We start from the raw sequence: 24952 nt of genomic DNA, 5'->3' as shown, positions 1-24952 counted from the left end.
TTCCCCCTCCCTAGCAAAGTGATTTCAAAGTGATTTCTGTTTATCTTTTAAGGTCTAGTGGGATCCCGCTTCTCGCCAGAAGCCTTCCTTGATGGGGTGGTGTTAAAATGTGTCCACACATTTTTTGATACTTTCCTCCTCAAGAGGTGGAAGCTAATTCCCCCCCCCCACCCCCGCCCTGAGTGTGAGCTGGTTGTGTGGTTGTGGGCACTCGCATCCAATGAATAGGACAAGGGGGAAGGGATGGTGTGCAGTTTCACAGACGAGGTCGTAAGAGGTGCTGTAGCTTTGCCTCTCAGATCACTCACTCTGGGGGGAGTCAGCTGCAGTATTTTGAGGACATTCAAGCAGCCTCTGGAGAGGTGTGTGTGATGGAGGATGGGGCCTCCTGGCAGCAGCTTTGTGAGCAGATCCCTCAGCCCCAACCAGGTCTTCAGGTGATGCAGCCCCCGTTCATGTCCTGACTGTAGCCACCTGAGGAACTCCAAGCTGGAACCGTACAATGAAACCACTGCTGCATTCCTGAGCCAAAGAAATTTAGAGTCACTAAGTTTTGGAGTCATTTGTCACACAGGAGTAGAGAACTCATACACTTGACCTTCCAGCCAGAAGTGCCTCATGCCTCCTCTGAACCGCTGTGACACTGGTCATCTGTAACAATGCTGAGCAGCTTTGTCTAATAATTGAGATGAAATACCCTGGAGTCCTCGCCTGGCACTTGCAGTATCTAGTCCGTGCCTTGCAGGTGCTTAATCATTTGGGGTTAACAGATCAGACAATACAAGGGCATTGTCTAAGAACACACAAATACGTATTTTTCCCCCACAAAAGATCTTTTGATTGCCACTTTTCATGGATAACAGAGTAAACTGGATAGGAGGGTCATTTGGGAGAGCCTCAGTCTGTAATCCACAGAGCCACGGTCAGAGCTGGGAATGAATTGGCCCGAATCCAGGGGCTTTCTGTGGACACCAAAGGCAGTGTACTTGTGTCCCTGGATACCCGGTAATGAAGACGAGAGAAGGGCCTGGGGCAGGGGCTGAGGGGAGCAAAGAAAGGAATGCCAGAGCTTCTGCTGTGTGTCGAAGCCTTAAAAACTATTGCTGGGTAACAAGTTACTCCAAAAATAATTTATAGTTGTTACAGATAATTTAAAAAATACTGAAAAGAAAAAAGGAAAAAAAATATCCTTAACCTATAACTTATTTTGACATTTATCCTTCAAGTTAGTATTTTTTGTCTGGATGAGTGATGTGTGTATGCACGTCAGACCTATCTATCTGTATCGATACCTACATACCTATGCATATCTATGTATTTTATACCTGTATATTGATATCTTTATGTGTATATCATATAGGGGATACACACACACAAATAGGTTTTTTATATCTAATTGAAAAAAAATGGGATCACCTAAATTCCATTTGTCTCACTTAGCAGTGCATCTTGAATCTTTTATTAAAATTTTCTTTTATTTTGGAGACTGCGAGTGGAGGAGAGGGGCAGATATATGACTTGCAAATATTTCTCCTATTTTGTGAGGTTGTCTTTTCACTTGAGAGTGTCTGTTGAAGTACAAAAGTTTTTAATTTCGGTGAAATTAAATCCAAATTATTGTTTTTTGTTTTTGCTGCTTATGCTTTGGGTGTCATATCTAAGAATCCATTCCATATGCAGTGTCACAAAGACTTCTATGTTTTATTCTAAGAGTTTTATTTATTTTATTTAAACATTTTTTTAAATGTTTACTTTTGAGACAGAGAGAGACAGAGAACATGAGTGGGGGAGGGGCAGAGAGAGAGAGAGGGAGACACAGAATCTGAAGCAGGCTCCAGGCTCTGAGCTGTTAGCACAGAGCCAGACGCGGGGCTTGAACTCATGCACTGTGAGATCATGACATGAGCCAAAGTTAGACACTCAACTGACTGAGCCAACCCATATGTTCCTTCTTCTAAGAGTTTTATAATTTTAGCTCTTATATCTAGGTTGTTGATTCATTTTCAGTTCATTTCAGTAGATGGTCCAACCTCATTCTTTTGCACATGGCTGTCTAGTTTTCTAGTTGATTTGTTGAAAAGACCCCGTTGAATAGTCTTGGCACCCTTGTTGAAGACCCATTGCCATAGATCTATGGATTTGTTTCTGAACTGTAACTTTCATTCCATGGACCTATAGGCCTATCCTGTGCCACTACCACACTGTCTTGATTGTTTTGCTTTGCAGTAAGTTTGAAATTGGGAAGTATGAGTCCTCCAACTTTGTTCTTTTGGCCGTTCTGGGCCCCTTGAATTTCAGTGTCAATTTTAGGATTACTTTTTAATTTCTACAAAGGATTCAGCTAGGATTTTGATAGAGATTACGTTGAATCTGTAGATCAGTTTGGAGGGTGTAGATCTCCTAATCATACCAACCCTTCTAGTTGTGATCATGCGATTTATCTCCATTTGTTTATAACTTCTTTAATTTCTGTCATCAATGTCTTGTGCTTTTCAGAGTATAAGTTTTTCATTTATTTTGTTAAATCTACATGTAAGTATTTTATTCTCTTTGATGCTATTAAAATTGGAATTCTTAATTTTATTTTCATTGTCCATCGATAGTATATAGCAAAACAATTTTTTTTTGTAGGTTGATCTTGTGTCTTGCGTCCTGAACTCATTTATTGTATTATTTTTAGTAAGTTTTGCTTAGTGAATTCCTTATTTCTCTATATAAGATTATGTGAATAGAGAGAGTTTCAGTTCTTCCTTTCCAGTTCGGATGCCTTTTATATAGTTTTTTTGTGTTTTTGTTTTTTTTTCTTTTGCTCAACTGTTCGGGCTAGAACATCTAACACAATGATAAACAGAAATGATGACAGTGGATATTCTGGTCTTATACCTTCTTTTATGGACAAAGTATCTAGTTTCCCATTATTAAGAATATTATTACCTGTGATTTTTTTTTTTTTTTTTTTTTTTTGGTAAATGCCCTTTATCATGTTGAGGAATTTCCCTTCTATCTAGTTTGGGGTGTGTGTGTGTGTGTGTGTGTGTGTGTGTATGTGTGTGTTTCATTTTACTCAAGAAAGGGTTTTGAATTTTGTCAAATGCTTTCTTTAGTCTTTGAGTTGATAATACGGTTTTTGTCTTTATTCCTCTGGTTTTTATATTCATTGATTTTTGGATGTTAAACCAACTTTGCATGACTGTAATAAGTCCCACCCAGTCATGATGTATAATTCTTTTTAGAAGGTGCCGGATTCAGTTTGCTAATATTTTTGAGAATTTTTGTGTCTATATCCATGAACTATATTGGTCTGTAGTTTTCTTGTGATGACTTTGGTTTTGGTGTCGGGGTAATACTAGTCTTCTAGAATAAGTTGGGAAGTGTTCCCTCTCCTATTTTAAGAGTTTCTGAGGAATTAGTATTACTTCTTCTCTAATGGCAGGATTTATAGCTGAAGCCATCTGGACCTGGGCTTTTCTTTGTGTAGCTTTTTGATTACTAATTCAATTTCTTTATTTATGAAATATATATATATATTTCATAAATAAATATATATTTATTTCATAATAAAAATTTACAAAAAAATTTATAATATTTCATAAATAAATATATATATTTATATATATATAAATAAATATATATATATATTTAGATTTGCTGTTTCTTTGAGTCAGTTTCAGTAGTTTGTGTATTGCTTGGAATGGTCCATTTCATCCAAGTTATTTAACATATCGACACCTATTTGTGGTATTTGAACGTAGCTCATTCTAACCCAAACAGTGGTGCGGTGAACATTCATCCTCGTGTTCCCATGGAAGCGTGTTCACAGCCCAGATTCTTAGAAGAGGAATTGCTGGGTCAGAAGTCTGTGTGTGCAAATGTTGATGGTTTCTGCCCTTTCGTCCTCTTCCTGCTCATCTTTCTCCCCTTGTTGATTTATATAAATTCTTTCTGTCCAGGAATCTTGGTCTCCTGGAGGTTGGAGCTAAGAAGGATGCACAGAATCAGTGGGGAGGATAGGTTTGGGAGTTGTGTGTTTGACAGCTTCTTCTGGTCAGGGGTGCTGATGTGCTGAAACTTGTCATCCACTCTGTATATTCACAGGTGGGGTTTCCAGACCCTTAAGCCCAAACTGCTGGTGGGTCAGAGACTCTTGCCTCTGACAGGCCAGCTTTGGTCTGGGACAGGTCATTTGAAGCCAGGTGACTCCTCAAGCGTTCTTCCCCGCGGTGGTTCTCTCTGGGAATTCTGAGGGCTGGGAGGCTCCTGGTGATTCTGGCCCATTGGTGCCTGTGGAGGAAGGGAGGGATGCCCTACCTCTGCGTAAAGGAGTGACAAGATATCCTCATTTTTCATTATCACTGCTTTTCTTTTCTTTTGTTTTCTTTTCTTTTCGTCTTCTCTTCTCTTCTCTTCTCTTCTCTTCTCTTCTCTTCTCTTCTCTTCTCTTCTCTTCTCTTCTCTTCTCTTTTCTTTTCTTTCCCGTTCATCTGAGGACTATGTTCTGGGTGCTCATTAACTCACGGCTTGCCAGTGCCCCGATGTGGGCAGTGATGTTGTGACCAGACAGTGTAGCTGTTTCTATGGAGGGGAAGCTGCTGAGAGCTCTCTGCATGCATTTTGTTAGGGCAGAGGTTTTAGCCACTCACCACCCCCCCCCCGCCCCCCTTTTCCACTTCCTGTTTCTCCTTTTTGCCTTTACCTGGAATTTACAAAGGCTGGCACCAAAGTGGGTTAAAGATTTGGATTTACATAGTTCGAGATTTAAAAAAAAATCTCTCCAGGTCCCTGGAGGCTGCAGTTCGGTCGTTTTCAGGCTTTGCTCACAAGCTCCAGGGTCCCAAAGAGGTGCTCTGGGGGCAGGGGACAGGGGCAGGCACATTTGGAGCTCAAGCCCCCATGGCTGCCCTGGCCAGGGTCCCTGGAGGGCTGTGTTGCTACTAAAGTTGGAAAGCTACTTGTGTTGGACTCCTTGGCCTCACTGTTGGGTTGAAAATATTCCAAACATGACTCCTTCTGGAGGCTTCATCCTGGGGCTGACAGGTGCTTTAGGGAACTTGGCTTTTCCCAGGGGCCCTATAGACTCCTCTCTCTTGACAGAGACTGAGCGGCTGCTCTCCCCAGGGCCATTCACCAGCCTGCGCATGTTTCGTTTTTTCTTTTGTTGTATGGGGCATTCTGGCCCTCCAGCCCTGCAAAGGCAAAATCAAATTACCTTCTCTCTTGATCCAAATGACTCTCCTCCCCCGGGAAGCCCTGGGCTAAGTTTGCAGACAGTTGGTAAGGAGGCTTTCTCAGCAGACCTCCTGACTGATGTATCTTCTTTGTGTCTTTCAGTCTGCGGAGTTCTTTGAGATGCTGGAGAAAATGCAGGTGAGCCTCGCCAAAGTGGGGTAGCTGAGCCATGGGTGGCGGGCGTGCTGTAGTGACCTTGGGGGATACGACACCAGGCAGAACTTGGGAGCCTTGGAGGGAAGGGAAGAGAAGAGAGAACTCATAGCCTGAACTACCTAAGGCCATTTTCATGCTGAGCAGCAGGAGGATTCTGGGAAGCTCCTGCCTGAAGGGAAAAACCAGAAAAATCTCCTCCGGTAGAACAGATGCAATACACAACCTCACAGATGTGGAGAGGGCTTGAAAGGGTCCGTTGTTCCTGGGATGGGTTGGGAAGAAAGTCGGAAAAAGAAAGCCCTTTCCTAGGGGCGCATCTTGAGTCTGGGAGGCAGAGCTACGGGTGAGAGACCCACCCGAGGTCAAACCCTGCACCTAACACTTGCTAGCACAAGTTCCTTCCTTTTTCTGAGCCTTCCGGCTCCTGTTTTCTATCTGTTCACAGCACTGTTATCACCTCCCTCTGACACCAAATGTGTGGTTGTTTTCCCCCCACCGAACAATTCTGTGACACCAGCTTGGTGTCCTGCAGTTCAGCTCCATTCTGACACTGTCTCCCAGAGAGAGCGTCAGATCCCACAGGGTATGGGCTCTGCCCTGCAAGCCTGCCCCCTGCCTGCTTCAGATGCCGGCCACGAGTCTGTTGTCACCTATGCTTCTGACCAACAGGCTATGAATTTGAGGGTCCCATGATTCCCTGCTCAGGTTCTATTCATTTGCTAGAGTGGCTCAGAGAACTCAGAACAGTTTACTTACTAGATTATCAATTGATTATAAAGGGATATAAATCAGGAACAGCCCGATGGAAGAGTTGTGGAGGGCAAGGTATGCGGGAAGGCCGGGAAGAGCTTCTGTGTCCTCTGGATGTATCACTCTCCCAGCGCGGCCATGTACTCACCAACCCGGAAGCTCCCCGAACCCATCATTTGGATTTTTTATAGAGGCTTTATTACTTAGGCATGATCGATTAAACCATTGGCCACTGGAGATTGATTCAGCCTCCAGCCCCTCTCCCCTCCCGCGAGGTTGGGGAGGTGGGACTGAAGGTTTGGAGCCTCTAGTGGTGGTTGGTTCCCCTGGCAACCAGCTCCATCCTTAGGGGTGTCCCAAAAGTCAACCTTATTAACAAACTTATAAATAACCTTCTTGCTTTCACCTTTATGGCTCTGGAGCTGTTTCAGCAACCAAGGACAAAAGACCAAATATTGTAACAAAAGATGCTTCTGAATGCTCCCATTGCTCTCGTCACTTACGAGACTCAACAGGCTGTAGGAGTTCTGTACCAGGAATGGGTGAAGACCAGAATATTTGTTGTTATAAATCATACCGCAGCCCTTATAAATAATAACAGAAATACCCACTCACACGGTTGTTGAGATGAAATGAAATAATGTATGTAAATACTTGATAAGCATTGCATAAAAATCAGTGTTCAAAATGGATTTGGGGGGGCACTTTATAATTATTCCTCACCAAGGGGCCAGGGCTCACAGGTAAGAACTGGTGCCCTGGGGGATTTGGGGGGACGTCCAGAAGGCTTAACTGATATGGGTGGGAAGAAGATGCTGACAATAGCACATGTATTTAAAAATTAAAAAAAAATTTTTTTTTAATGTTTATTTTTGAGAGACAGAGAGACAGAGCATGAACAGAGCATGAACAGGGAAGGGGCAGAGAGAGAGGGAGACACAGAATCAGAAACAGGATCCAGGCTCTGAGCTATCAGCACAGAGCCCGATGTGGGGCTCGAACCCATGAACCACAAGATCATGACCTGAGCCTAAGTAGGTCGCTTAACCGACTGAGTCACTCTGGGGCCCCTAAAATAAAAAAAAAGTTTATTTTTGAGAGCCGGCACTAGTGGGGGAGGGGCAGGGAGGGCAACAGAGAACCTAAAGAGGGCTCTGTGCTGACAGCAAAGCGTCCGATGTGGGGCGTAGAACTCACAAATGAGCCATGAGATCATGACCTGAGCCGCAGTCAGATGCTTAACCAACTGAGCCACCCAAGCGCCCCGGTAGCACATGTGTTTTAAGCACTTTTCTCGGCTCAGACAGTAACAAGTCTTAGCTCATGTCTTCCTGAAAAGTCCGCAAGAAGCAGCTGTATTATTATCATTATCTTCTTTTCACAGGTGGGAAAACTGAGGCACAGAGATCTTACTTAAAGCACTCAAGGGTTGTGGGTAGTAAGTAGCTTCAGAGTCAGAAGGCTTAGCCATTATGTTATGATGCTTTCTACCCTGAGTAGATGCTACAGGTTCAGGGAAAGAAGATTCCATGGTAATGGTGTGGAAGCTCTGGAGGAGAGGCAGTTAGGGTGCCACTGCGGTCCTGCGATGCAGGTGGAGACACTGAGGTGCTCACAGGAAAGCCAGGTCTCCCTAATGATGGGGAAGGGGAGGGACCGTTTGAGGGAGAAGTATTGTAGTGGTTGTGTCATTATCACCCAGAAGTTACTAAGATCCTCCAGCAGTGTGTGGACTGCAGACCAATTTTACATACATTTAGGGACTTACAGTCGGGTTGTGGAAACAGGGGTGGCGTGTGTCATGGCAGCGAGGGGTGGGAGACCGTGTGCAGCTACGTGCTCTGCTGCCTAGCGTAAAGCTGGGATTTTCACCGGAGCCCATGAGATCCTGGCACTCTGGGAAGCTGGCAGGGGATTTGCAGCTCCCCCTGCCTTCTCTTCATTTGGTCCCACAATCCACCCATCCATCCCTCACCCCCAGCTGGAGACCCCCGCCTCCCCTGCAAAGGGCTCTCCCAGTACATAATTCAGCCCTACTTAACTGGCCTCCTGCTGGTCTGCCTTCTCTGTGTCCAGGCTGCGGGGCTTGACTTCTCAACTAGATTGGGACCCTCCTGAGGGCAGGGGTTTGGTTTTTATGCTCTGTACGTTTGTGGCAGCAGACACCCGAGGGCTTGCCTGTTCCATCTCCGTTGAGACGGCCAGGGGCTGAAATCCAACTGCCTGGGGTTTAGGTTCCTGCCCACTGGGCCCCGGCCTCCAAGGGGCCCACACTTTCCAGCTCTTCTGTATGTACAACACTCATATATGGGGAAATAGTGGGAGCGAAGCAGGTGGCGTGGTGTGGCCAGATCCTGTCCTTGGGCGTGGGCCACCTCTTCTCACGCTGTGGTTGTGGAGACTGACTTTCAGAGCAGTCAGTGCCCAGGGCACTCTGCGAGTCATGGAGAGCTGGAACTCAGATCTGGGACTCCTGACCTCCCCTCCATCCCCCGCCATCCCCCGACAGTGGAGGAATTGGAAGAAGGGCACGATCCCTATGAAGCAACCAAGACTGAGGTCCATTTTGTCCTGGGTTCAAGTTTTAACCCTGGCACTGTGTAGCTGAGTGTCCTTGGTCAAGTCACTCTATCTGTCTGATCTTTGATTTCTTCATGGTGAGGAAAAAGGGGGGTTAATGATAATACTGATTGCAAAGGCAGATCCATGGAAAGGAGAGGAGAGGGCCCAGAGCTGGGTGATGGCTCTGTGTCATCGGGGAGGGGAGGAGTGGGGAGGAGGTTTGCTTTCCTGCCCAGGGGCTGTTCCCAGGTAGGGGTGACTAATGCAGGACAAACAAAACAAACTTCTGACATCACCCCCCTCCCCATCTGCCCAGTTTGCCTCCCTGGACAGGGTCTGCAGGGCCACCCAGGTGGTTTTCTCCCTGTGTGGGGAGAGGAGCACCTGTCCGGTGGGAGGGGTCCTCCCACACCCTCCTGAGCAATGCTGCAGGGTGACTCAGCCCAGAGAAGTCCGGAGAAGCCGAAGTCTAAATCCAGCCAGTGAGCAGGAGCCCTGGGCTCCACAGCCTATGGGATATGATTGTGCGCTTAGACAGACAGCCTGGCTTCAAATCCAGGCCCTGCCACTCAGTAGCTGTGCAACAGCAGAAGCAGCCGCCTCTCTGTGCCTCAATTTCCCTTTGGTATAAAGATGCTGAGGGCTTCAAAGGAGACAACTGTGGGAGGGCGCTGAGGAAGCTTAAAATCCCCATGCATTATGTTATGATTAGGATGGTCTTCTCTCCAGAGGGGACCTGTTTGTCCTAGTTATCCCACCTTCTCATTCCCTTACTCAATTTATTCAAACAGTCTAATTTAACTATGTGCTCCTGTCTTGAAAAAACCCAGTGAAGTCAGACCTGGACCACAGGACCACAGGACAAGGCACTGCTTCCCAGAAATGAATGAGCGCCAGGCCCCCTGCCTGTCACCTGTGGGTCTGCCCCCCAAGGAGGGAGGGCAGCTGTGGGGGCACCAGGTCCAGAGTGCTGGCTTTGACACCATTCGGACGTGGGTTCCCATCCTTGCCCCGTACCTACTGGTTCTGAGAGCCTGGCAGAGAGATTTCAGTGCCGGCATGATATTGCTCCCTGGGAATGATGGTAATAATTATCTGTAGCCAAACCAGTCACTCTTTCAAGGGCTTAACCAACATCATCAACATTTAACCTTTACCACACTGGTAGCTGCTATTACCGTTTGGGTTCTACAGAAGGGAGCACTGTGCCACAGAGGTTTTGTGACTTGCCCAAGGTCCTAAGTGGCAGTGTTGGGATTTGAACCCTGGTGATCTAGCTCGAGCCTGGGCTCTTAGTTGCCTGCCCTACTGCCTTACTTGGAGCTGCTGTGGGGACTGAGTGTGACAAGGTGTGTGATGTGTAAGGACCGGGCACAATCAGCTGTAGCTATTATTACCAACCCCATCAAGGCAGGGGCTTGCGAATCTCAAGCGAACCCTCCATTTGGCCCCTTTTATGTGACCTTTGCTTTTTCATGAATCCTCTTTTCCGTGTTGCCATAGGGGATCAAGCTTGAAGAGCAGAAGCCGGGACCCCAGAAGAACAAGGTGGGCTGTGTGGATGAGGCGGCAGCCCTGTGGGCCCGACGAGGGGACAGCCGGCGTGCTGGGGTCTGCCATCGTCCACCTGACTTCCACCAAGAGCTACTTAAGTGGCTGCGCCTGTGTTGACTGGGCGAGGTGGATAGTAAGGGGGCCTTAGCTTGATGCCTATAAGGCAGCTTTAGGGGGTGGGGATGGAGGCCTTCAGCGAGACCTACGGCTTGTGGCTCAGCCTTGATCTTCTGTACCTGCTCCTGCAAAAGAACCGCACACGGCATTTAGGGGTATCAGGCTCTGGGCTCTAGGCTCTGCTCCTCCGCTGCAGTTTCCTTTCCCAAGGCCCAGGGAAGCTCGTCACTTGGAAGTCAGCTCCCTTGCCCGAAGGCGGGGCTGGGTGAAATCAGGAGCCATCCTCCTGTTTTTGCCCTCATTCCTAAGGGGTGAAAGGCGCGAAGTTTAGAGCCTTTGTGCAGTGCACCTTCAGTTAGCCAGGTTTGCGTTCAGGGTCTGTCACTTTGGGGAAACACTCAAGGGAAGCCGGATTGCCACAGCTCCCTCTCTGCCGTTCTGCATCTGGTGTTCCCTTTGATGCTCTTAAAGCTCTCGTGCAGCCTGCCAGGCAACCCCCACCCCTGACCCGGGAGAGGGGAATGGAAACAGCCATCACACTTCACGGGCACTGCTGGGGCTAACGGTCGCCTTGTCTGGTTTGTCTTGTAGGATGACTATATCCCATATCCCAGCATTGATGAGGTAGGAGCCCCCTGGTCACACTGCAGCCTGCGCTGGGTCTCAGCTCTGGGATGGGACTGGTGGGGGGGGGGGGGGGGTGGCTGATGGCCCCTGCTCCGTCCCACGTGGGAGAGAACCTCAGGCCTGGAACTTCACCTTTGTGACCTCCATTTTGCCACGTTGAGACTGGGGTGCTGATCACAGCCTTGCAACTTCGGTGCTCCAGGGTCGGCAAAGCTGAGAGGTTGTTGGGCTTAAATTTGGGGTTTGTGTTACTGTAAACACAGGCCTCAAATACCGGAGTCTCCACCGTGGAACAGTTCAGAGGTGGGGGGGGGGTGCCACCACTGGCACCCCACTCCTTTGCTCCCCCTGTAGAGCCAGGGCGGGCCACAGTGCAAGACTTTCTCTCTGCTTCCAGGTTGTGGAGAAGGGAGGCCCGTACCCCCTGATTGTCCTGCCCCAGTTTGGGGGCTATTGGATCGAAGACCCGGAGAACGTGGGGACACCGACCTCCCTTGGCAGCAGCATCTGTGAGGAGGAGGAAGAGGACAGTCTCAGCCCCAGCACATTTGGCTATAAGCTCGAGTGCAAGGGCGAAGCCAGGGCCTACCGCAGGCACTTCCTAGGGAAGGTGAGGATGAGGGCCCCTGGGAGAAATAGCTGCTGGTGCAGGCAGGGAAATGCACCTAGACCAGCCTCGTCCAGCGCCCCTTTCTCCCTGTCTCTTCTCCTTCCTGGGCCTGCCCCCTTCCTAGGGCCTGCCACTGTCCTGCTGTCCTGGCTGGGGAGGTCCGACTGGCTCTGCTCCTGGGCGAGGGTACAGGGGGTGTGCAGAAGTCAGGAAGGCTCAGTGTGATGGGTCCTTGGGGGCACCACCCCCACCAAATGTTCACGGAGGTGACCGGATGGGGAGCGCTTGGGGGTGAAGGAGAAAATATGTTCTCACACCTTGGAAGTCTTTGTTTCCGTGTACATAGTACAAATCTCTCCTGTCCTCACTCCAGCAGGTCCCCAGGGTGATGTGCTGTGAGCCTCTGATTGTTTAAAAGTGACAAAGTTACATTTCTTTAAATATATTCTGCTCTTCAGACTTGATTGGTTCGGAAGTCCCAAGGGCAGATTCCGGAAGTTTCCAGTCTAAGGCAGTTTTGCAGAGTTTCACAGGGAGGAGGGAGCTGCATCAGAACCCCCATCCTAACTTGTTCAAATGCAGATTCCAGGGCCCCACCCTGATATGGCAGATCTAGGGTGGGCTCCCTGAGCCTGAGAGAGGCCCGCTGTCCAGAGCAGCTCCCAGCTTCCCATGGGCGGAGGAGCCAGAGTTCCTCCTAGTTTTATTCCCACAAATAGTCGGAATCAGCAGGAGCTTCCTCCTGGGAGCAAGAAAGTGGTTGTGGGGTCCTGTGGAGGGGAACTTGAGCTCCAGCGTTCAAGGTGGGCTTGAACACTGGATCTGTCCCTTACTAGTTGTGTGACCCTGGGCAGTTTCTTAGCCTCTCTGGACACCAGTTTACATATCTATGAAATGGGCATGATGATGTCATCTTCCCATAAGGTTGTGGTCAGGATTTAAGGAGTCGGTGGGTGTTAAGTACTTAGTCTAGTGCCTGGCACATCCCGATGTCTGCGCAGTTGGAATCCCCTCCTGTGATCTTTCTCTTTCTCCTCCTCCTCCTCCTCCCCCTCCTCCTCCTCATCAACAGCAGCCACAACATCCTTGCCTTTCTTCCTCATTGCTGTGGGCGAAAAAGGTGATTTGGGAGGGGCCGTGTCTGGAAGGTCTCCTACTCTGTTAATACCTGATTTCTCTTTCTAGGATCACCTAAACTTTTACTGTACTGGCAGCAGCTTGGGGAACTTGCTCCTGTCCGTCAAGTATGAGGAGGCAGAGGGCATTGAGTACCTTCGGATCATTCTCAGGTGGGGCTGCTGCACCTTTGGAGGCCACGCCTCTAGTGGCAGGGACCCAGAAATACCAGTCTGACCAGTCTGGTCTGGGTGTGTGTGTGTGTGGGGGGGGTGGGGAACAGACTGGCTGGAATCCTGGGGCTCTGTTGAGTTGCTAAGCAAGGAGACCAGGTGTTTATGCCAGCCGGCCAACTGTGGGAGTCAGAGTGGTATCCTAGTCTCAAGGTCACGTAGACCATACCCCCGCCTGCCTTTCTGTCTGGCTGGGACCGTGGCTCTGAAGAATTTTGGAAGGGAAAATAGAGATGGCTCTTTCTGCTGAGATACAACTCCAAATCGCCTGGGAGAGGGTTTGCCAGAGCACCGCTTGTGGCGTGCATCCGGTCGGGAAGATAGATCCCAAAGCATCTGTGTGTGTGTGCAGGGTTCCCTGAGATGGAAAGTGGTCACAGCGGGAGCACTGATTTACAGCTAAGCCATGGTACCTCTCTCCTCAGGGGCAGGATCTGGGACTGGTTTCTGTTTTGTTGAACTAACATGTTTTGTAAAACCCCCTCTGTACCGGGGAGTGTGATAGGTGCCGGGATGCAATGATGGCTGAGTTGTGGTCTGTTTTCTGAAGGCTTATGGTCTAGTAGAAAAAAGCAGAGGATTTTACTATGTGTCACAGGTATTATGCACAGGATGCTGTGGGAGCACAGAGAGTCTATATCTTATTTATCTCTGCCCCTGGTGGGCTGGTGGAGAAGCCTAGAAGGCCAAGTGTTAGTGCTTAGCAGAGTGCTGTGAACCTGTCAAGCTCCCAGTCCATATTCGTTGAATCTAATTGGAAGTCCTTGATGGCATTTGAAAGAAGCAGTAACATTTTTTTTTTCTGCCCAAATTTTGAGATAAATATGGGAGGGAGCAGGGGCACACAGTCGTGCTGCGGGAGAGGGGTGTGTGTGGGGGTGGTACAAGGGAGTTGTCAGCACCCATCCAGTCTTGGTTTTTTATTAAGGAAGGAAGCAGTTTTCTTTACGGAGGTTCACTTGGCTAGAAATCACATTTGCAAGGCAGGGAGAAGTTAACTAAATTGCTAGAGCAAATTTTTTGAGGGAGTAATATGTGGATCCCCAACTCCAAATAGGATTTTGAACTAGGTGACTCTCTATAAAGAAAATTATTTTCTTTCTTAATAAAAATCAGACCTTGGGGTGGCTGCCTGGCTCAGTTGCTTAAGTGTCCGACTTCAGCTCAGGTTGTGATCTCGTGGTTTGTGAGTTTGAGCCATCAGGTTCTGTGCTGATAGCTTGGAGCCTGGAGCCTGGAGCCTGCTTCGGATTATGTGTCTCCTCCTCTCTCTGCCCCTCCCCTGCTCATGCTCTGTCTGTCAATAATAAATAAATGTTAAAAAAAACTTTAATAAAAAAAAAATAGAAATCAGACCTAAACTGGATAGGATTTCTGAGTAAGATGACAATTGAACACAAGGATCTAACACCCTTTTTCCAGTACTCCAATACTGTATCTTATTTGAAATGTTGCTTCAGAACTGAAAACATGAGAAAGATGTCAGGAACACACCACACACATTGAATATTTTTTTTTACATTGACTATTTTTAAAATAATCTATGGGGCAGTTAGGACTATAATGTGGATGGTATTGAGAGTTGAGCCCCAGCTCACCTTCCTTACAGAGCAGTGTAGCATTGGGATATATGAAATTAGGAATTCTGGGGGAGTCCTGTACTCTTTAAATGTTTATTTATTGATTTTGAGAGCAAGAGAGAGAGAGTATGAGCAGAGGGAGGGCAGAGGAAGAGAGAGAGAGAATCCCAAGTAGGCTCTGTGCTGTCAGTGCAGGGCCTGACTCAGGGCTCAATCCCACAAACTGTGATCATGACCTGAGGTGAAATCAAGAGTCAGGCGCTTAACCACCTGAGCTACCCAGGCATCCCGAGTCCTATACTCTTTAGAAGTGAGCAGGAGCCTTGGAACAGTCAGGGGTCTTTCCACATGGAACCACTTTTGTTGTTGTAGGTCAGCAGCGTTTGAAATCAATCCCCTGGGGAGCCCATCAGCAATCTCAAATGTGGCTTTCCCAAATAGAAAACCCTGGGGTGGCAGGGAGAAGCCATACACCAGCTAGGAAGTTGGACAATCATTAATCTCACTTGGAGTGATGGCCAGGCCAAATTGAAAACCAGACATAAGAAAATTGGCCCTACAGCTTTAGAAGCTTTACCAGACACAAAGAAGAAATTATGCAGAGGTGACATTCCCCTGCTGGCAGTGACTCCTGTCCCAGCTTCTTCCTCATTCTTTGTAGGATTCTGGATTATTTAATTGATGTCTTAAAACAACTAGCTCTCCAGCCTAAAATCTGAGAAGTGTATTCTGACAGCTTCTGTATGTGCTATGAAGGTAGCCAAGAAGAATCTATCCACAATTGGAAATGAATAACAGGTCTGAGTCAATTTCTTCTTTTTTAAGTTTGGATGTAAAGAAGTAGGGGAGGAAAAAAACGCCTCACAGGTTGGTGAAAGGAAAGATTCTGCATCTAAAAAGGCATACTCTAGCATTTAGAAGGTAGGGACTAACTAAATTTTAGAAAGGATTATTTACTACAGAAAGCCAACCAGATTTAGATATCTGTTAACTTTGTATTTACAGCAAACTTCCAGAAAAAATAAACCATATGAAAAAAATACAAAAGATAAAGTAAGGCGACAGAATGAGATGAAAAAGTTGTTGGTAAATTAAAGAAAGAACATAAGAAAACTAAAAATGGCCAAAAAATTTTTTAATTTATTTTCTACATGTGTTTATTTTTGATAGAGAGAGATAGAGCATAAGTGAGGGAGGGGCAGAGAGAGAAGGAGACACAGAATCCAAAGCAGGCTCCAGGCTCTGAGCTGTCAGCACAGAGCCTGACGTGGGGCTTGAATTCACAAACCGTGAAATCATGACCTGAGCCGAAGTTGGACGCTTAACCGACTGAGCCACCCAGGCACCCCTGCCAAAAAGAATTTTAAATGAGGGGCACCTGGGTGGCTCAGCTGGTTGAGCATCTGACTTCAGCTCAGGTCATGATCTCATGGTTCATAAGTTCAAGCCCCGCATTGGGCTCTGCGCTGACAGTGCAGAGCCTGCTTGGGATTCTCTCTCTCTTTCTCTCTTTCTCTCCTCCCTACCCCGCTTGCTCTGTCTCTCTTTCTCTCTCTCAAGATAAATAAACTTAACAAAAATTAAAAAGAATTTTAAATGATATTAGAAGCAGTAAAGAGAAGAATCTACTTTGTGGAAAACCCAGTTACTAATAGAGCAAACTTTCACATAATTCAGAGGAAAACACAGAAACTCTAAAATGATGAGCAAATTATAATAAATGTGGGGAATAGTGAGCAGGAATTAAGTTTGTGGATAATTGATGTTCTTAAGCTAATTGAAGATTTAAATCTGCAGATTAAAATGGCTCACCCAATATCAGATGAAGTCAATGAAAGGAAACTAATAGCTGGACATATTTTGATGAAAATGTAATATTCCATGGATATAAAATCACTATTAGAATGAAAACATTCCAAAATAAAGGAAGATAAAACATTAACATCTAGCAAAAGATAGAACATAAAGGAATATGAATAAATATAATAGAAGTCTGAATACATGTAATATATAATAAATATAAATGAGTTAAATTTCACTATTAAACAGCAAAGATTCTCAGTGTGAGTCATGCCTCCACTGCCCCCCCCCACTAATGGATCAATCTATGTATCTTTATTTTATTAAAGAAAGTAATTCAGTATATTTAAAAAGAAAAGTGTTGAGAAAAAGTTATAACAAATACAAAAGGGTAGAGTTGCAATATTAATATGAAAAAGTAGAATTTGAGGCAAAAAAGCAGTCAGTATGACAAAAAGGGCTATTGCCTATTCATAAAAAATAAAGCCTTGTTTAATCAAGGCTTAATATGTGCCGGACATTCTCCAGGGGTAGGGCTAATGTAAGGAATAAGCTCATCTCTTATTACCTGGCTACAGAAAACATTCACTACATGTTAGGTATTCTTATTCTTGTTTTTATTCTCACTCATCTTCTTATGGACCTGGATTGTTTTAGATCCAAAGATAGATGGTATGGCAGAACTGAAAAAAGTTTACAAGAGCTTGAATGTGGAGTGTGTGTCTGAATGTATATATGTGTGTGAGGGTGTGTAAGGTTGAGGGCTTATGCTAGAGAGGTAAGAAAAAGCTAAATCATGTATGGACTATGTCTAGGAACTTAGATTTTATTCTGTGAGCCAAAGGAGAGCTCCTGAAAGGAGAGTATCATGATATGATGTGCATTGTAGAGTGGTCACTGGCTAGATTAAGGGAATGTCTTGGAGGGAAGGCAAGGCTAGAAGCAGGAAGATGAATCAAGAGGGTGCTGTGATGAGTCAGGTGATTATCATGTGACTATACAGGCCACCTGGTTGCAGAATGTGAATGCTGCCTCCAGTACTGTGCAAACCAACAACCTGATGGAGCTGAACCAGGGTGACTTGCACTGAGGATAGAGGAAAACGGGTGGAAAGTTCCAAAACACCCAGAGAAATTGACATTAAGAAAGACAGCTGAACACATCAACAAATGAAAGCTGGATTTACTGCTGATGAAATGCAAGTAATGGTACACTTTCAAAATGACTTATATCTGAAAAAGGTAAAGAATGAATAGCATCTATAAACAGGATAATAAATTATGATACAGTCCATGAGTGGATACACATGGGTACAAAAAGAAAACAATTGGAATTATTAGAAAAAAAAATAGTTGAAATAAAAAAATACAGGAGAGCCTGGGTGGCTAAGTTGGTTAAGCATCTGACTCTTTTTTTTTTTTTTAATGTTTATTTATTTCGGAGACAGAGAGAGACAGAGCATGAGTGGGGGAGGGGCAGAGAGAGAGGGGGACACAGAATCCGAAGCAGGTTCCAGGCTCTGAGCTGTCAGCACAGAGTCTGACGCGGGGCTCGAACTTACAGACTGTGAGATCATGACCTGAGCTGAAGTCGGACGCTCAACCAACTGAGCCACCCAGGCGCCCCAGCACCTGACTCTTGGTTTTGGCTCAGGTCATGATCTCGCAATTTGTGAGATTGAGCCCTGTGTCAGGTTCTGTGCTAACAGCTTGGGATTCTCTCTCTCCCTCTCTCTGCCCCTCCCCTGCTCGCTCTCATGTTCCCTCCCCCTCTCTCTCTCAAAATGAACCCTGAGAAACAAACAAAAAGTAAACCCCCAAAACAAAAAACTCAACACATGGGATAAAATCTGGTCTAATATAATGTGTTCAGAATCAAAGAGTGAATCCATGAATTGGAAAATAGTCTTGAAGAATTCGTCCAGAGCGCAGCACAGCTCTAGGATAGAATATATAAAAAAGAAGGAAGCTATGTGGATAATAGACTGATAGGTCCCAGCATTTGTCTTAGAGTTTCAGAGGAAGGAATAGAGAAGCCAGTGGAGAAGAGATATGCAAAGAAATAATGGCTGAGAATATTTCAGAATTGAAGAAAGCACACACTGTGGTGCTGAGTATGATTTTAAAACAAAACAGTACTACTAGACACATTGAAGTGGAACATTGGAACATCAGAGAGAAAGAAAAAAAAATTAAGCTGCCTAAGGATAAAGACACTCATCTATGAAGTAGTGACAACCAGGTTGTGAGCAGACTTCCTATCAGCTATGGGACTCTAGGACAGTATCTTTAAAACGTTGGAGGAAAGAAAGAAAGGAAAGAAAGAATCCTTTAATCTAAAGTTCTATATCGAGAAAAGCTATCTGCAAAGATAAAATAAAACTGTTTTCAGATTCCCCCGAAAGAATGACTAAAGGATGTCCTTCAGCCAGAAGAAAAGAGAAACTGAAAGAAAAGATGCAACTAAAAAGTGGCAAGAAATAGGTAAACTGTGTCGATACATTTAATTACCGATGGGGAAAAAAGAGGCTTGAACTAAATTAATAAACAAAAGTAGGAAAGACGATGGGGAGGGAAGAGTTCAATAGTTGCTGTTTCCTTTTCCCTCCTCAGGAGAGAGATAGTGAGGAAGTGCAGAGTTTGTTGGGAAAATGTATACATGTCTGTATTGGAAGTTATAGAAATACAATCTATAGCTCAAATTAGCAGAGGGATAAAAAGAGAATTAAAAATTTTAAAATTAAACTCAAGGCAGGAAAGGAGGAATTTTAAAAAGGAAAGAAAGCACAGAGTAATAGAAAACACAAAATAATAGAAATCATTCCAAGTACACTAGTGATCACAATAAATATAAATAGACTAAATTAGCATATGAATGTACTAGACTATCAGATTGGATGAAAAATACAGCTATATTTCTTTTTTTCCTCTGTGCCATCTTTTTTTAAATTCAGTTTTTAATTTTAATTCCAATACTGTTAACATACAGTGTTCTATTAGTTTCAGGTGTATGATGCAGTGGTTCAATAATGCTATACATTACTCGGTACTCATCATGATAAATGTACTTTTAATCCCCATCACCTATTTCACTCATCCCTGTACCCACCTTCCCTCTGGTAATCATCAGTTTGTTCTCTATAGTTAAGAGTCTCTTTCTTGGTTTCTCTCTCGTGCTCTCTCTTTTCCTCTTTGCTCAATTGTTTTATTTCTTAAATTCCATATGTGAGTGAAATCATATGGTATTTGTCTTCCTCTGACTTATTTCACTTAGCGTTATACTCTCCAGCTCCATCCATATTAACTACAAATGGCAAGAATCCATTTTTTTTATAGTTGAATAATATTCCTCTGTGTGCGTGTGTGCGCGCGCGCGCGCGCGCGCGCGTGCGTGTGTGCGCGCGCGCCACATCTTCTTTATCCATTCATCTATGGATGGATACTTGGGCTGCTTCCATAATTTGGCTGTTGTAAATACTGCTGCAGTAAAATAAGGGTGCATCCCTTTGAATTAGCGTTTTTGTATTTTTTGGGTAAAAACCCAGTAATGCAATTGATTACTGGATTGTAGGGTAGTGGGTATATTTTCCTTTAAAAAATTTTTATTATTATTATTTTTAGAGGGAGAGAGAGTAGGGAAGGGCAGAGGGAGGGAGAGAGAGAGAATCTTAAGCAAGCTCCGCTCCAGGTATGGAGCCTGACATGGGGCTCAGTCTCACGATGGTGAGATCATGACCTAAGCCAAAATCAATAGTTGGTTGCCAACCAGCTGAGCCATCCAAGTGCATCCCCCCCTTTTTTTTTTTAAAAAAGTTTATGTATTTATTTTTGAGGGAGAGGGAGAGAGTATGTGCAAATGGGGAAGGGGTAAAGTGAGAGGGAGAGAGAGAGAGTCCGAAGCAGGCTCTGTGCTGTCATCGCAGAGCTGGACATGGGGTCACCCTCACAAACTGTGAGTTCATGATCTGAGCCAATACCAAGAGTTGGGCGCTTAACCAACTGAGCCACCCAGGTGCCCCAAGCTATATTTTTCTTATAAGAGACATACCTAAAGAAAAGCAATATTGAAAGATTTAAAATAAAGAAATGGAAAAAGATATGCTGGAAAAATACTAACCAAGAAAAGTGATGTAGCAACATTAAAATCAGACAAAATAGGGTTTCAGAAAAAAAAGCATTGGTAGGGATAAAGAGAGTGTACTCCTTTGTAACTAGTCCTGATGTTTCCTGCTGTGTGGAGGGAACATTTCTGTGTAACATCCCTGGCTCTCTCTGCCTTCTCTGATAGATGAGTTTGGGAACAAGAACTTGAAGTATGTAGCCCTGGTTTTTCCTTTTTCTCCTGCTCAGAGCTAGTTGCCCTCAGGGTGCTCCCTCTGCCCCTCTGTGCTGAAAGGCCCACCTGGGCAGGCCCCTACAGAGGAGGCTTGCCTCTTGCCCAGCACTGCCTGTGACCTGGTGGATAATCCTGGGGGTCATTTAGGAGACTCATTTCATCTTTACACTAAGCCGGGTGGCCTTTATCAGGAACAAAGGAGTTATTTTGACTTCCAGCTGCCTTACCCTTAATTTTTTTGTTTCTGAATCTGTTCATTACTTGGGCAGAGAAATATGCCCGTTCCTGGACCCATGGAGGGCTCAGCTCCCATGATGATAAAGAGAACAGTCCACCCAGAAGATCTAACAGTCATGAAGTTGTACTTAGCAATATAGTCTTGAATTTAGAAAGGCAAAAACTGATGGGAATATAAGGAATCAACAAATGTTCAGCTCTAGTGGGAAATTTCAGTAAAACATCTTCCACACTTCCATGGACCAAGCAGACAACAATTGTAAGGATATAGAAGATTTGAACAATGCAGTTAACAAATCTGATTTTGTAACATACATTCCCTAATTCAACCACAACAGCAAAAACAACACTGTTTTTAAGCCCAATGTAGAACCTGGAAAATGTCTGTGTATCAAGTTAACGAATTTAAAATAACATACAGATTATGTTCCGTGAATATAAGAAAATTAAGTTAGAAATCAGCAATTAAAATACTGAAGGAAAATATCATACATTTAGAAAGTTAAAAAAAAAGAAGAAAATCCTTTAAATAACTCATGGGCTAAAGAGGAAATCACAACAGAACTGACAAAATATTTAGAACTGAATGACAATGAAAATACTACCTATCAATGTGCGGGATGCAGTTCAAGTGGTACTTAGAGAAAGATGTATAGTTTTAACTGCATTTGTGAAAAAAGAAGAAAGATTAACTGTAGGCATGCAAATCAGGAAGTTAGAAAAAGAATAGTAGGGAAAAAAAAAACCCAAGAAAATAGGAGGCAGAAAATAAGAAAGACAAGAACAAGTTCAGCGAAGTAGAAAGCAACAATAAAAAGGAATAGAGACAACAAACCCCAAAGTTGTCTCTTTGAAAAGATTAATAAAATCGGTTAACCCCATCAAGGACTGATTAAGGGTGAAAAGATACAAACAATGTTACGGCAGTGAAGGAAGGGATGCAGTTTTCAGTACAGATAAAGTTCTCTTTAAATTTTTTTTTCTTTTTTTTCAACGTTTTTTATTTATTTTTGGGACAGAGAGAGACAGAGCATGAACGGGGGAGGGGCAGAGAGAGAGGGAGACACAGAATCGGAAACAGGCTCCAGGCTCTGAGCCATCAGCCCAGAGCCCGACGCGGGGCTCGAACTCATGGACCGCGAGATCGTGACCTGGCTGAAGTCGGACGCCCAACCGACTGCGCCACCCAGGCGCCCCAATACAGATAAAGTTCTAAGAGAATGCCAAAACCCCCTGTATATCAATGCATTGGATGGATAATTTATTTTTTAAGTGTTTATTTTGGAGAGAGCATGGGCAAGGGGAGGGGCACAGAGAGAGAGAGAGAGAGGGAGAGCGAGGGAGAGGGGCTGAGGATCCGAAGCAGGTTCTGCACTGACAGCAGAGAGCCTGATGTGGGGCTTGAGCTCACGAACCACAAGATCATGACCTGAGCCGAAGTTGGATGCTTAACCAACTGAGTCACCCAGTACCCCACATTGGATGGGTAATTATATAGAAAAACACAAATTGTCAAAATCGACTCAATCAGGAATGGAAAACCTAAATATTCACTGTTAAATAACGGAATGGTAGCCAAAAGTATCCTCCTACCAAAACCCAGCAAGCCCAGAGATTTCACAGATGAGTTTTAGCAAAACTTTAAGGAACAGAAAATCCCTATGGTATACAAACTATTTCCAAGGATCAGAAACTCCTCAGCAATTTATGAGGCTGGGATAACCCCTTGATATCAAAACCTGAGAAGGGAAGTAAAAAAAACAAAAAAACCAAAAACCAGTGTTGCTATTGATGTGAAACTCTCAATAAAATATTAGCAAATTAAAGTCAGCAGGATATGAAAAAAACAATGCATCATAAGCAAGTGAGTTTTACCCATGGAAGGAAAAGATGGCTCAACAGAAATATAATCTACCGGGTTAACAGATTAAAAACCATATGACTGTCTCAGCAGATGCAGAAAAGCATTCAGTAAAATTCAACACTTTCTTAATGTGCTAAATGAATCAGGGAACAGGCTAAATTTAGAGTCTTACGGTAAATCCCTTTATAAAGCAACTTTCATCCCATTTATATTTTGAGTAAATCCAGATTTTCAAATCTTAGATTTTCTTTTCATAAGAGGCTTTATCACATGTGAGAGCACACGTGTATCCAGAAGCTGTGCCCGGTTCTTTGGGAGAACACAAGCCCCACAACAACCCCCAAAATCATGGTGAATTTGAAGGCGACTATTTGCATTTCCCGTATCTCAGGCAGGTTCTTTAAGTGTCCTCCTCCTCCAGGATAATGACAAGATTCCATTTCCCCACCATTTGGGTGTAGCACCCAACTCGTGGGTTGGGTGAAATGCAGCAGGTCTGACTGTAGGGAGACACCGAGCGAGTGTACCTTGTGGCCTGGTGTGATCTCAGGCACCATCTCAAGCCCCTTTCCTAATGGACTCCCTTTCTTGTGGAGACATTTTTCTCACCCTCATTCACATGTGCAGGTCCAAAGTGAAGACTGTGCATGAGCGGATCCCCTTGGCTGGCCTGAGCAAGTTGCCCAGCGTCCCTCAGATTGCAAAGGTAAAAACGAACCCCTGTGAGAAGGTGGCTTCCTCTTTTAGCCCAGGGCTGGGGTGGGGGTTCAGGCTTGTCCTGAGAGGGCTCTGCCCTTAGAGAGGGGAAGGCCACTACACTCTTTGGCCCTTGACTGCATGGATGGCGTGGGGAAGGCTGTTGGCAGATGCCCTCATCTTCCCTGCAACCTCCCCATCTCATCCTCTCAGCTGATGCTGCTCATGGTCTCTGCCCCCAAGTTCACAGCCAGTTCAGGGGACCAGAGAAGTGGGAAGACAGGACTGGCTATGGAGAGTGCTGTAGGACTTGAGAGGAGGAAGGGGTGGGGTGGCCAGGTAGCCCTCCCAGAAGAGGAGAGATGGGCTGGAGGATAGCCAGGCTATTGGTGCAGATAGAGGACACCCTCAAGGAAGGAGCTGTTAATCAGCTGGTGGCGGGGCCCATGTCACTATTCTGGAATACTGGGAACTTGAGAACTGAGTCAGCGAAGTGGAGTGAGGAGGATGGCCAATTGGGTTGGGTTGGGTTGGACCCACCCGATGAGAGTGGGAATGCCAGGCAGAATTGTGCCGAATGCCTTCTGTGGCCTCACTTCCCCGGGAAACCTCAGGAAGGCTAGTCAAGTTTCCTGGCCACACGTTAGGGAGCAGAACCAGGACTCAACTCCAGGCCTTCTGACCCTGCAGGTCCTGCCCTCTTGTGCCCTTCCTCTTGGTGGGCGGAGGAACCCACATGTTTTCAGTGGAAGCGGCCCCTGAACTGTGTGTCTCTCTCTTCCTGCTTAGGCTTTCTGTGATGACGCAGTGGGGCTGAAATTCAACGCTGTCCTGTACCCCAAGGTGAGGATCTTCACCTCCTCCCCCTACCCAGGGCTCTAGAGCTTGGAACAGACTTTCACACCTGTGGCTCTGTGGGATGTTCTCTGCGTGTTGGTGGGGTTTTGTTGGGGGTTTTCCAATAAACCTCCATGTCTCCCTCTCTCCCTGCTCACTGCTTTGCAAACTGGTCCACTGGGAACCAGTCCTCAGGCATGCCCGGGTAAAGACCCACCTGAATTGGTCCCCGTCTATTGTGGAGTGATAGGCCTCTCCACATTACTCTGGTCCTATTTCCTTGGGACCAGTACTGAGGTGGGAAGTGATTCTACCTATAGCTAGAGGGCTAGCACAGGTCTGGTCTGCCATCATGGAGGTTGAGGGTGGCAGATGGCAGAACCCCACTGAGAAATAAAAGGCCAGATCATGGCTCCCCATTGCCAGTGTTACTGCAGCTCTGAGGCCTTACAAGCTCCTGCCCGGCCCTAGTTAATAGACTGGCTGGTTCTCTGTTATCAGTTTCCTTAGGATTGGCCCGATCTTGACCCCAGTTATGATGTGGGGGTGGGAGTGGGCAGAGGAGCAATAATAACTTAACAAACCAACAAATCCACTCAAGAACAATTATGGCATGACAGGACTTAAATCACTCACGCACAGTGAATTGCTT

General features: G+C 45.5%; 1 protein-coding gene across 8 annotated transcripts in view; it reads left to right on the top strand.

Annotated features, from left to right (window-relative positions):
• RAP1GAP2 (RAP1 GTPase activating protein 2) overlaps positions 1-24952 on the top strand; it is a 227885-nt gene that overhangs the window by 159390 nt on the left and 43543 nt on the right. For all 8 annotated transcript variants that reach the window (XR_015243925.1, XM_086686312.1, XM_086686316.1 and 5 more), the window contains 7 exons: positions 5329-5364; positions 10198-10242; positions 10957-10989; positions 11390-11602; positions 12788-12891; positions 23395-23473; positions 24253-24306. Coding sequence is in view for 7 of the 8 variants with exons in the window: in XM_086686312.1 (XP_086542438.1) it covers positions 5329-5364; positions 10198-10242; positions 10957-10989; positions 11390-11602; positions 12788-12891; positions 23395-23473; positions 24253-24306 (564 nt within the window). In the remaining variant the exon portion in view is untranslated. The remainder of the gene's footprint in view (positions 1-5328; positions 5365-10197; positions 10243-10956; positions 10990-11389; positions 11603-12787; positions 12892-23394; positions 23474-24252; positions 24307-24952) is intronic.

This window comes from Puma concolor, chromosome E1 (genome assembly GCF_028749965.1).
Source record: "Puma concolor isolate L17-30 chromosome E1, mPumCon1.1.hap2, whole genome shotgun sequence".
NCBI lineage: Eukaryota > Metazoa > Chordata > Mammalia > Carnivora > Felidae > Puma > Puma concolor.
Note: the sequence above shows the minus strand (reverse complement) of the source record. Positions and strands in the feature narration are given on the sequence as shown.